General features: G+C 42.0%; 1 protein-coding gene across 3 annotated transcripts; it reads right to left on the bottom strand.

Moving 5' to 3' along the window:
* Positions 1–894: 894 nt before the first annotated feature.
* LOC105477245 (cyclin G2) lies at positions 895–10,770 on the bottom strand. 3 transcript variants are annotated; one of them, XM_011733653.2, is made up of 8 exons: positions 10,623–10,770; positions 9,456–9,593; positions 8,586–8,723; positions 7,075–7,325; positions 6,484–6,562; positions 6,299–6,397; positions 3,561–3,766; positions 895–2,226 (listed from the first exon to the last, which is right to left on the bottom strand). In XM_011733653.2, the coding sequence occupies exons 2-8, from the start codon at positions 9,591–9,593 to the stop codon at positions 2,103–2,105; spliced, it is 1,035 nt and encodes a 344-aa protein (XP_011731955.1). In that variant the 5' UTR covers positions 10,623–10,770; the 3' UTR covers positions 895–2,102. The 3 variants fall into 3 exon arrangements, with proteins under 3 accessions (XP_011731955.1, XP_011731954.1, XP_011731956.1); XM_011733652.3 differs by lacking the exon at positions 10,623–10,770 and adding an exon at positions 10,158–10,424; XM_011733654.3 differs by lacking the exon at positions 10,623–10,770 and adding an exon at positions 9,677–10,008.
* Between the last annotated feature and the right edge of the window lie 1,391 nt (positions 10,771–12,161).

The following is a 12,161-nucleotide window of genomic DNA, read 5'->3' as shown; positions in this document are numbered from 1 at the left end:
CAAGTGGCATGGCAGGCCATGTGAATAAAGAGGGTGCAAGCTCAGCAGAGAGGTCTAGACTAAATATACTAAAAACCGGAGGGGGAAGAGGTGAAGCCACAAAGATACTTACCCAAGAAGAATATCCAGTAAGAAAAGCAATACAATCCCACAGGAGCTAAAGAGAGTCTTGAGATTTGGTAAGCCACAAAGAACTTTTACATCTCAACAAATCAAAATCTGAAAGCAGAATATATTACCTACTAATATTATTTAGTAAGACAGGAAAGGTCGTCCTCAAGTAGAGATTCTCCCCTAGGAGGGTAGGAAAACATACCCCTATCTCTAGAGAAGAGGTGTTACATGAAAACCATATTGAGTATACCTGACTTTCTAACTAACTAGAGAAAACAAAGGTCTACAAAAATCAAACTAGACAGATGGGGAACCTGTTGGGGGGAGGGGGCGGGGAAGGAACACCACTTGCAAAACAACCTGATACTTTTGAGGTCCACAAGAGCCAGAAGGTAGTGGGGCCCCATCACAGCCAACACCCCATACTTACTAACCAAACTGATTAAAACTTGATTTGTCTCCTGAAAGATCGTTCTAATCTGCCAACCTGAGCTTTCTGGTCTACTTAATACCTGTTGCCTGTCACTGTAAATTAATAGGCATTCTGGTAATACACCAGTCTCTGAGAGCATACTTAATAAGTCCATCCCAGAAAGAGGTCAATTCTCAAATGACAGATTCTCTTTCAGTATCTCCAAGGCATAGTGTCAAACCTAGAGAACTGCTAGCCAGTTAGAAGGCTCACTCTGGAATCACTGTAGCCTCACCTAAAGTCTTCTCATTAAAATACATCAAACACTTTTAACAGATTAAAAATTAAGATGTGATCCCAAACAAGGAGAATTCAGTAATAATTTTATTTTGAATTACAATCTATTATCAATTCAAAAAGAGCCACTTCAGAAAACATCCAATGGATGTTGACTTACCAGTAAAAATGTAAGTCATCAACGTATGATTTATACTACAGAATACATAATAAATTATATTTACATGCAATGACTAGACTATCACACACAAGGTAAAAAAATACAGTATTTTATGTACATTTTAAAAGATTTACATGTTCATATACAATTTATAAAGTTAAAAATTCTCTGTACAAAATCATACATGTACAGAGTTTATATAAGCCCCATTCTTATGGCTGTATCACCACACAGATTTGCTTAAAACTCTAATACTACAAACACTCGGGTTATTCATACTCAATCTTGGCACCCATATAGCAATACATCATTTTGAAATGTAAATTACAAAGGAAATAAAACGTAATCATGCAGACATTTTTAATATAAGAAAATGAGATAAAATGTACCACCAGATCAACATTTATCAATTCCATAGATACTGGGTTTTCAACTTACTGCACTGTTTTCATACAAGTACATGCAAAACTAGCAGATTATGGATTTTTAAAGTAACATTAAAATAATACCATAGTTTGACAATACTTGGGCAATAGGAATGAAACTAAGAGCCCTAGCCTAATTATTTCTGCAGATCTGCATCACATCAAATAGACATTGATCATTTAAAAAACAAAACAAAAATGTGTTTGACATTTAAGAGCATATTCACTCTTCTGAGAAGGGGGGAGGGGGCAATCTATGATAAACCATTAAAGTATTATCCACTGTCCCTGCTAAGGAAGCACTTGCATACTTCCAATCTGCTTAAATAAAGACATCTGAAGGTTTTATAAAATGTTTAAGATAAGCTACACTAGTTATTTTTAAAAATCTTGAAAAGTAACAAATTGAAGGTATCAGCACCTTCCCTCCTCCCCAAAGTAGCTAAAGATCAACAAGAAAAATAAAGTGCCAATGTCTAAAGTATACTGTTCATGGTTTAAGAGGCACTACCTCATTTGATGGCTTAGGATAAATAAGAAAATAGGCCAGATCTGATCTGAATAACAAATAGAAGGTAGGTATTCCAGTATATGTAATTCCTGACTAGATGGGGGCTAAACCAGAAAACTACCTATTCCCCCATTTATTGCTTTGAAACCTGTACATATAAATTCTGACAGAATAATCAGATTTCTAAGATGGAAAGCACAGTGTTTGTGCCACTTTGAAGTTGAAAAAGAAGGTGCACTCTTGATCACTGGGAGGAGAGCTGCTGAGACTCTCCTCTCCACAACTCATATCTTCACAAGAGTCCTCACTAAAGAGAAAAAGAGACAAAAAAGAGGATACCATTACTTAAAACACACTTAAATGCTTTATAGCCAAAATAAAGCTGCTATATGAGTATCTCTAGTGAGGATTTTTATATTCAAAATGTATGCTTTACAGAGACAAAATTTATAAAGACTTCCTAAATGAAGTCTATAGTAATCTCAATGGAAAATACAGATTTTTTTGGCTGAGTGCAGTGGCTCATCCCTGTCATCCCAGCACTTTGGGAGGCCAAAGTGTGCAGATCGCTTAATCCCAGGAGTTCCAGACCAGCCTGGGCAACATGGCAAAACCCCATCTCTACAAAAAATATTAATACAAAAATTAGCCAGGCATGGTGGCACACGCAAAAAAAAAAAAAAAAAAAAAAAAGAAAGAAAATATAGGTTTTCTTAAGTTTAAACAAGTTACTATTTGCCAAACTATTATTCTTGTACCAATTAATAACTCTATCAGCAACTAATTGTAGAATTCTAAGTATTTTAAATCCAATAATGAAGACTAAAGACAACATACCTCCTAGCACATGGTCTATTTAGATGTATTTCTTGCATCCGTGATTTCTTATACCACTTAACACTCTCAAATATCAAAGTAAACTAACAAGCTATGAAAATGAAACTTCTGGCCCTTTATCTCTACAGCATAAAACAAACAAATTTAGCAAAATTATTCACTTTACAAACACAATAATCAAATTCTGAATAAGACGACACCAACTGACAAACCTCTGAGGACATCTATAGAAGTCTTCCCCATTAGTGGTGGTGATTCCCTTTATTTTCCAGGCACCTACCCATTAATCTCTTCTCCACAGCACAATATTAGGAATTCATACTAACACGACAAAGCCCAGAATTCTTTTCCAGTTTGTTTTTTTGGGGTTTTTTTTAGCTGTATTTCAAAAGCAAGGGAAATAGGAGAAAGATGGAAAACCAGTTTAAAAAGGGAAAAAAGGCTGAGTGCAGTGGCTCACACCTGTAATCTCAGCACTTTGGGAGGCTGAGGCAGGAGCATCACTTGAGCCTAGGAGTGTGTAAGACCAGCCCCGGGCAACATTGCGAGACCCCATCTCTACTCAAAAAAATATAAAAAAGAAAGAAACTAAAAAAAAATGGAGAAGACCTTATAAATCATTACGTATTTTAACAAAACTACTTCTGGTTAATTTGCTTACCTGAAGAGTTGGGGTTTTAATTCTTAGCTCTTGGTGTAGGGGCTTGCTTTCTCTAATGTCTTACACTATTCCACAGTTCTGAGTATAATAAACTCAGTAATATTTAGTCTAGGGAAGTTTAATTAGTCAAGGAACCCGCCTACCTTTCACTTTCATCAAAACAACCCCCCTCAGGTATCGTTGGCAGCTCAGGAACACTATAGTAGCTGTTGTGGAGGTTCTGGGCTGTGCGCCTTGAAACGATCCAAACCAACTTCTTAAGATCTGGTTTGCAACATTCAGGAGAAGAATACTCAGCTAGGCATTTAGAAACTAACTCTCTCCAGTAAAAGAACTCGGCGTCATTAATCTGGAAAAAAAAAATATTTTAAGAGGTTATGGCAATGTCTCCCAAATCTTGCAGCACCTTGGAATCACTAGGTAAGCTATGAAAAAAAAAAACATATATATATATATAGATGCCTGGCTCCCACTACCCTCTTCCACCTCTGGTATTCTGATTTAATTGACAAGGAGTGTAACATGAGCATCAAGAGTTTTGTAAGTTCCCTAGGTGCCTGTAATGTGCAGCCAAACTGTCAAAATTTGGGAACCACTGGTTTAGGAGAGGAGCACTCTAAGTATAAAATTACATAGGATTCAATACACAGAAAGCTTTGCCTATTCTAAGAAAACGCTGACCTAAAAACACTCTGGGTCTGTTAATAAATCAACTATCAAGTATAGTCCTTAGTCTCAATGCAAAGAAATTCAACATTCCTTTTGTTACAGAAACCAATTTGGGTTCCTGTAACAAGGCATTGTTTGGATTGCTGGCAACATACACTTACATTATAACACCAGATACAAAACTAAAGAAATTAGCAATATGAGAGAAGAGAAATTTCCCAAAAAGGACATAGTTCCGCCACCACTGGGGAGTGCTCCAGTTTATTTCTTTTTTTTCTTTTTATGTTTTTCCTTCCTCCTTTGGAACGTCTTCAGTTTATCTCAATGAATCAATTTTCACTGAAGATGGTTCCAGCTATCAATATCAATAAAAAGTTCAGATAAAAACTAATAAAATCATGATTAAAACAAAAGCGAAAAGTTATCTGTTACAAACAAAATGCTTCACATTGCACATATTTTCACCAGAAAACAGAAGATCTATCTATTTTCTTGGCCTCCCATTTTCACCTAATCTAGCTACATCTTAACCCACTTATAATCTGGTTTCTACCATTTCCTTCTCACTGCTCTACTGACATTACCTCTGACACATTCAATGACCTTCAATTTTCATTATATTGGATCTCTTATAAAAATTCAATACTCTTGACCACCTCCTTCTTAAAAACCTCCTTCCTGTCCGACAGTGCTCCTACTTGTGGGGATGTACCTTTCTTCACTTGGCTCCTAATGTTGGGGGTAAAGGCCAACACTAAAAACCCCAGAGCTTCAACTGACCCCTACAAAAATGATTCCACAAGCTTTTAATGGTTTCAACTATTGCTTCTTCATGAGAAATTCCAAATCTCAATCTCCAGCTACAGTTTATCTTCTTATTCCAAAATGCCAAACACCTACTAGACACCTACCTGTGTATACACGCATCTAAAATCATACTTCTCTCATCACAAATTAACTTCTTCCAAATTTCCTGCCAATTATGCTAATATTACATCCACCATTAGGTACAAATCTTGGCCATTCATGATTCCTTGCCTCATTTCCATGCTTGGCTTCCAAAACCACCGTTTTATGAGTTGGACAGCCTTACTCCTGCTTGTGACTAACACCTAGACATTGTACCTGCAAGTCTACCCTAAAATGACTTTTAAATCTGTCTAGTCCACTAATTTCTTGGCCATAAGCCTTTGCTGTCCAAACTTTCACTGTCAAAGATTCTTTTGCTCCAAATAGGCTCCCAGTCATAATGCTTCTCCTAGTCTGCCCTATTTCTTTGCTTAAAAAAACCCCAAAGTAAGCCGGGCACAGAGGCTCATGCCTGTAATCCCAGCACTTTGGGAGGCCAAGGAAGGTGGGATCACTTGAGGTCAGGAGTTTAAGACCAGCCTGGCCAACATGGCGAAACCCCATCTCTACCAAAAATATAAAAACTAGCCAGGCATGGTGGTGAGCACCTGTAGTCCCAGGCACTCGGGAAGCTGACACAGGAGAATCACTTGAACCGGAGAGGCTGAGGTTGCGGTGAGCCGAGATCGTGCCACTGAACTCCAGCTTGGGCAACAGAGCAAGACTCTGTCTCAAAAAATCCCCAGGTACTCTCTATATTCACTATTACCTGGCACCAAGACACAATAACAGATGACAGAACACAACACTTCATGTTAACTTCCTTATTTCTCCAACTAGACTGAGAGTTTAAGAAAAAGGACTGTGCTTTTGTTTTATACCTCTTTGTGACTGTAAGACTTACTTTTACTTAGCTGGCCTAAAGGATTTGAAAAGACATTGGGGTTTAAAACATCAACATTGCTGGTGTTATTTGATGCTGCTGCTAATGGGATGACAGTTCAGCCCTAGAGGTGTGATGTGATCCCATCCTATCCCATTAGTGTTTGTTCTGAGTCTACTTCCTAGAATGCATTTTAGAACAATGCATACGTGGCAATGTAACAGCTGTACTGTCATATGGCATGATTACTACAGAAGGGGCACTTATATGCAGAAAGAAGCTGGGCTAAGTGACCAAGTTACCTTCCGGATTAGTATTGTCTGGGTCAAAGCTGCATTTGAGAACTTTAACACTACAGATATAAGAAAAAAACGAGTGTAAAAGTTAAGAGTCCCATGAAGTATTCAAGTTTAAGTCACTACAGAAAAAAATGAAACATCAGGAAAGAAATTTGCTTTAAAGAATAATGACTGTGATTACCTTGGAATGTTTTTTAACTAGCAAGAGAATTTCCAGTAATTCAACAGATTTCAAAGTTTCTACTTCCAAATTGAGAAGGCACAAGGCTAATACAGATGGCTGTAAGAAAAAAAAAAAGGAAAATATTTTTTTAAAATTCAAAATAGAAACTGTGAGATATATATGTAAGCAAGGAATCGACTTACTTTTGCTTTTGAAAAGACGAGTCGGCAGTTGCAAGCTTTCAGCTGAGCTTCTAGTTTATCAAGGCTCAGTATTTCTTTCCTATAAATGCAAAGAACAAAGATTTATTAAACTCCCAAAGATTTAAATGATTTTAAACGATTTTAAAGATTTGCCAGGGCCAGACGCGGTGGCTCAAGCCTGTAATCCCAGCACTTTGGAAGGCTGAAGTGGGTGGATCACTTAAGGTCAGGAGTTCGAGACCAGCCTGACCAACATAGATAAACCCCGTCTCTACTGAAAATACAAAATTAGCCGGGTGTGGTGGCACACGCCTGTAATCCCAGCTACTCGGGAGGCTGACACAGGAGAATCACTTGAACCCGGGAGGTGGAGGTTGCAGTTAGCCGAGATCACGCCATTGCACTCCGGACTGGGCAACCAGAGCGCAACTCCATCTCAAAAAAAAAAAAAAAAAAAAAAAAAGATTTGCCAATAAAGTCCAAGTCGAAAGTTTGAAGAAGGTAAAAATACAAATTTCATTGCCATTCCAATTATTTACTGTTAGCTACAGCAATGCTCAAAGTATAAAATTTATCTTTAATCCCACTGACCTTTCTGAAGTATGACAAAGTATAATAGTATGGTATAAGTGCAAAAAGTTTAAGGCAGTAGTAGCTTCCAATTCATAGTGCAATTTTTCTGAAATTATTTTTTCCATCCGTTTTATGTCAGAAGCAGTACATTTACATTGACTAATCCGGATCACATCATGAGTGGATGGAATATTGCAGTCTTCTTCAACTATTCTAGCAGCCAGCAAAAAAGAACAGACTCCAATGCAAGACAAATGTTTAGGTTTCACCTGAGAAAAAAACAAGAGGCTTCTTTCAATAACTGTCACTTTGACTTAGTAAAGCAAATGCTTATAATACTGTAATGATGCTCCTATTCTTAAGACAGAACATAATCAAGCTGCTTCTCTTATATGTACTGGCCCTTTACCCACAGTTATACACATTGTCACATTTTAGATCTTCTCAACCTCCCTTAAAAAGAAAAAAAAAAAAAAAAAAAAAGGCAGCAGGGAGCAGTGGCTCATGCCTGTAATCCTAGGACTTTGGGAGGCTGAAGTGGGAGGACTGCTTGAGGCCAGGAGTTTGAGAACACTCTGGCCAACACAGCAAGACTATTCTGGTCAACACAACAAGCCTCCACTTCTACTTAAAAAAAAAAAAAAAAAAAAAAAAATTTTAATTTAGAAAAAAAAGTTTTTTGAACCTTTAAATTATGTAAATTCAAATGCAGGTACAAGAACTTCCATGCAGGTTCAAAAGCTAGATTTCTAGCACTAAAGTATAATTTGTATTTCAGACTTATGAAATTCATAATACAACCTCCCCCAAAATAAATTAAGCTTTTTAACACCAAAAAAAAATGTACTGGGATATTAAAATATTTTATACTTATGTTCTTACGTAAAAATCTTTAAGAATCATTCCATATTTCAATGTAATTTTGCTCGAGAAAGATCACATGAGTGGCGGAGAGTGGGACATATATAAAAGCTGCCATGGACAGATGGCTGCCCTTTTCTTTTCAATGCCCTGATAACTGACCCAGCAGCTAACAGCAATCCTACTGGCAGAAGATTCCCCACATTTTTCTAGCCATTGCTGGTGACTGTTAATAAAACCATGGCTCCCTGCTTTGAAGAGACTTCTAGGGAAGGCGGCCGGTCATATTTAATAGACTGTTATGCTTCATTTGTCACGCTTCAGTATTTTAAAAATCTAGGCTTCAAGAGAAGCATGATGGCAGATAAAATCTTATTTTGAGGACTATAAACATATGGCAAATATCTAAAAAATAGTAGTCTCTCTTTTGTCACATCTTCGAGAGACAGTACTTAAGAGGTAAAACCTAAGACACAACAGAAAAACCTAACATACAACAATACAATTAATCTTTAGTCTTATTCTGGCACTAACGATCACAATTCTGATTATAAATTTTTATGTACAGTGGACATTATTATACCCATTCGATAAATGTTTCTTGAACCCTGTGTGCTAGGCACTGGGCATAGAAAACGGAAGACATATTTATAAAAATGATGAAATACCTTCATAAGAGCCAAGAATCTGTCCAAAATATTGACGGCCAGGACAAAAGTTTCAGTGCAAGATCCAAAAAAGTTGGCTAAACTCCTTAAATCTTCAACTTTGGCATTTCTCAATCCTGGACACAAAGTGTTATCATTCTGCAATAAAAACCAAGAACCAAGGTTTACAATTTTCTTAGAACCAGATGAAAAACACATATAGATCCAAAGAATAAGGTTATTTTTTTTCCCAAGAATAAGGTTAATTTTTTCCCCTCAATCTTCAAGCATATAGATGGAAAGAGTGGTATCACTTAAGTAAAGCTATACACTTTCTCATCTATAAGACATAAATCACTGCTTCTTAAAAATATACATCATAAAAGAGCTTCAGCAATTCAATATAAGGTGAACCGTTCCAAGATTTCAGAGAGTTATAGCAAATATAATTCAATTCCCTTGAAATGGAGAGAGAGGGTTCCTTTGTTTGCTTTTGCTTTTCTAAAGTCATTTAAGATCCTACTATAAATATGTATTTCACAGGCAGAGGGTGTTTGCACAAATGAACTGCTCAATTCACCAGGAGTCTCTCATCCTGAAGCTGCAGGAGCTGGAATGCGGGGGGCGGGGGGGGGGGAGGCGGCGAGGAGGGTGCCACATTCAAAACAAAAACAAAAAAAAACCCCACTTCTCTAAAATATCACTCTCATTCTTGCTAAGAAAAGCAAAAGCATGACCCTGGAATAAGGTTTATCTTGGTACTCCAGAAGGAACAACTTCGATATTAAGAAATTTTGCAGGCTTCAGTCATGATTCAACGGGGAGGGGGGGTTGTTACCTCCTCCAAGCCCCATCAGCTGCTTGAGCAAGTTATCTTTTCTGCCAACTTACCTCCGGGGTAGCCTCAATCAAACTCAGCCCTTTTTCTCGAGGTTGGAATCTCTCTTCTTGTTCTAGGTAGAGGTTCAACAATCCGAGGAGTTGGACCCCTTCACGACCTGCCAAGTGCTCTGCCCCCAAATCCTTCATCTGCAGCAAAGACACCACACAGAGAATGTAATCTGGAGGTAAGAGGGGTGGGGAAGCGGGATAGAAAGGGCTGAGGCCAGTACCTCCAGCAAGGATCGCCTCAACACACCCGGACAAGGAGCGGGGGGAGGGACCAGTCACGTCCTCCAGAGCCCTGGGGCAATCCCCACCACGGCCAGGGAGGTGTGGCAGGGGGAGGAGCCGTGGTCAGGTCCGCCGGCCAGCGCTGGGTAAGACCTGCCAGCCCTGGCCTCTCGGCGTTTCACAAACAGGAAACTGTCCGCGGGCGCCGGCGTCCCCTCGGTCTGCCCCACCTGAAGTCGCACCGGGGAGGGCCTTCTGCCCAGGGGACTGCAGTGAGGCCAGCGACTGCAGCGGGTCCCGGGGATGGGGCGTTGCACAATAGGGGGGAGGGGAGGGAAAGTCTCGCGACTGAACAAAGAAGCGGAGGGAGGAGACTCCCGAGCCCCGCCCGCCCGGGGCGCCCAGCTGCAGAAGCCCCTCTCGGAGAGTCCAGCCCCCAGCTTTTCCCATCCGCTGCTGCAGCACCGATTCCGGACTTACCCGAGAGGCGGACACCCGTGTCCCAGGAGCCGTGGGGTGGCGCGGCACACCCGGCTGCGGTCCGGGGACAGAAATCCAGTCCAGTCTAGCCCGCCCCGCGCCCGACCGGACAACACCCATCCTCTCACTGATGCTGGGGCCCTGCAACTCTGCAGAGCCCCGGGGCTGTCAATCCAAGAAGCACCACCCCAGCGAGCCCCCGTGACAACACGAGTGGGGGCGGGGGGCACCGAGGCGGAGACTGCCCTTAGCCTAGTCGCCCCCTCCGTCCACTCCACCAGCATCTATCTGTCCGTCGCGGGCGCCAGCTCCCCCCAGGGCTGGGGCTGAGGGCAGCACCCTGGTCGCTCCAGCGGATGAGGGGCAGGCAGCACCGAGACACTCGGATGATACCAACCTCCCCGCAGCCCACAGTCCCCACCACTAACAAAGAAACCCACGGCGCCCCTGGCCGGGCCCACTCACCGTGCCGGAGACGCGCCTCCACCCGCCCGCGGTCTCACGGTCCGCAGGGACTGGGTGCAGCGGGGACTTCCGAACCTGTCTCGCAGGTCGGGGACCCCACTGCCTCAGCGGTGCCCCCGGCCCGGCATCCAACCCTTCTTCCCAGGCACCGCCGCCTCGGCCTCAGAGCCCCGGCTCCATCCCGCTCCCCACGCGCCCACCCTCCACCCGGGCGCAACGACGGCCGCCGGAGACCAGCCTGCCGCCGCACCTCCGCCGCCTCAATAGAGGCCTCAGTGAGCCTCCTGTTTTTGTTGTGAGTTTCGACGCCCCCAAGGGGGCGGGGCACGTGACTCCCCGCGGAGGGATCCTGCACTTCCTCCACGGACTTTAAAAAGAGTCCCGCCCCTAAGCCGCTGTCTCCAGCCTCTCTCGCTGCCTCCCTAGCTCTCCTTGGCTTCGCCAAGCCAGTCCTCCCGCCCGGCGCCACGGCGGAGGGCGGAATCTGGGCGTCGGGCTTATTCCCGGATTGATTCGGATTTGGGAACAGGGGAAGACTGAGGAGCGGAAGGAGATCGTTTCTAGTCTCATTACGCATTTTAAAGGTCCCCGATTTGTTTTGTTTTCGCTGTTTTGAAAAGTCCGCCCAAAGTAGCCGGCTCTCTGATTGGATGCGGGTGGGGCGAGGGGAATGCTGAGGACCTGATTCACCCTCGAATCTGGATTGGCTAATTTATCAGTCTTGGAGCCCTCTGATTGGCTTTCTCTGTATCCTGAGCCTCTTTCTGCCTTGGGGCCTTAGCAACTCCAGGGTCTGAATTGCGCATGCCTGGGTGGGCAGCGGGGAAGGTTTTCAGTTACCTGCCCTGAGGTACTGCCTTCTGTCCTGACTGCGTCCGCCCTTCTCAGGGGAATGTCACGCTCGCGGCGTTTCTCCAGAGCTAACCTTTGTGACAGCCCTTTCAGCCACGGGAGAGTTTTCTACATTCCTTCTTTGTTTTGTCTTGCCGTTCCATTTTGCAATAACCCACCAAATTATTATAACATTGTCGGGGCGTCTACTAAAATATTCAATAAATGCTACAAGTTTGGATGTTTGTTTTAAAATTTTCCAATCCAAGAGGAAAAAAAAGTGGAGAAGACAGGTGAAACAAGATAGGCAAAAAGTTGAGGGTCGAAGATGGGTGATGGGTACTCGAGGCTTCATTACACTGTTCGTTCTACTTCTGTGTGTCTTGGAATTTTTCCATAATTTAAAAAAAATTCAGGAGGAACTGAAGGAGGAGTTTTTAATAAAAATTTAGCACGTTGATGAGGGTACGTAAACATCTAAAAATTACGGCGTACGTCCAGAGGTTGTAGTTGTGCTGTTGTTTTAATGAAGACTCCCAGAGCTGCTTGGTCCTTGGTAACCCATAAATTATCATTTATTATTCATTATAATTAGCATTGTTGTTATAGGCGACACTTCTCCCAGAACGGGACAAAAAGCAAACCAACCAAGTGCCTTAGGCCAGAGACACTTTCACATGGATATCAATGGGGGATGTGGAACATTTA

Source organism: Macaca nemestrina, chromosome 3 (assembly GCF_043159975.1).
Source record: "Macaca nemestrina isolate mMacNem1 chromosome 3, mMacNem.hap1, whole genome shotgun sequence".
Classification (NCBI taxonomy): domain Eukaryota; kingdom Metazoa; phylum Chordata; class Mammalia; order Primates; family Cercopithecidae; genus Macaca; species Macaca nemestrina.
Note: the sequence above shows the minus strand (reverse complement) of the source record. Positions and strands in the feature narration are given on the sequence as shown.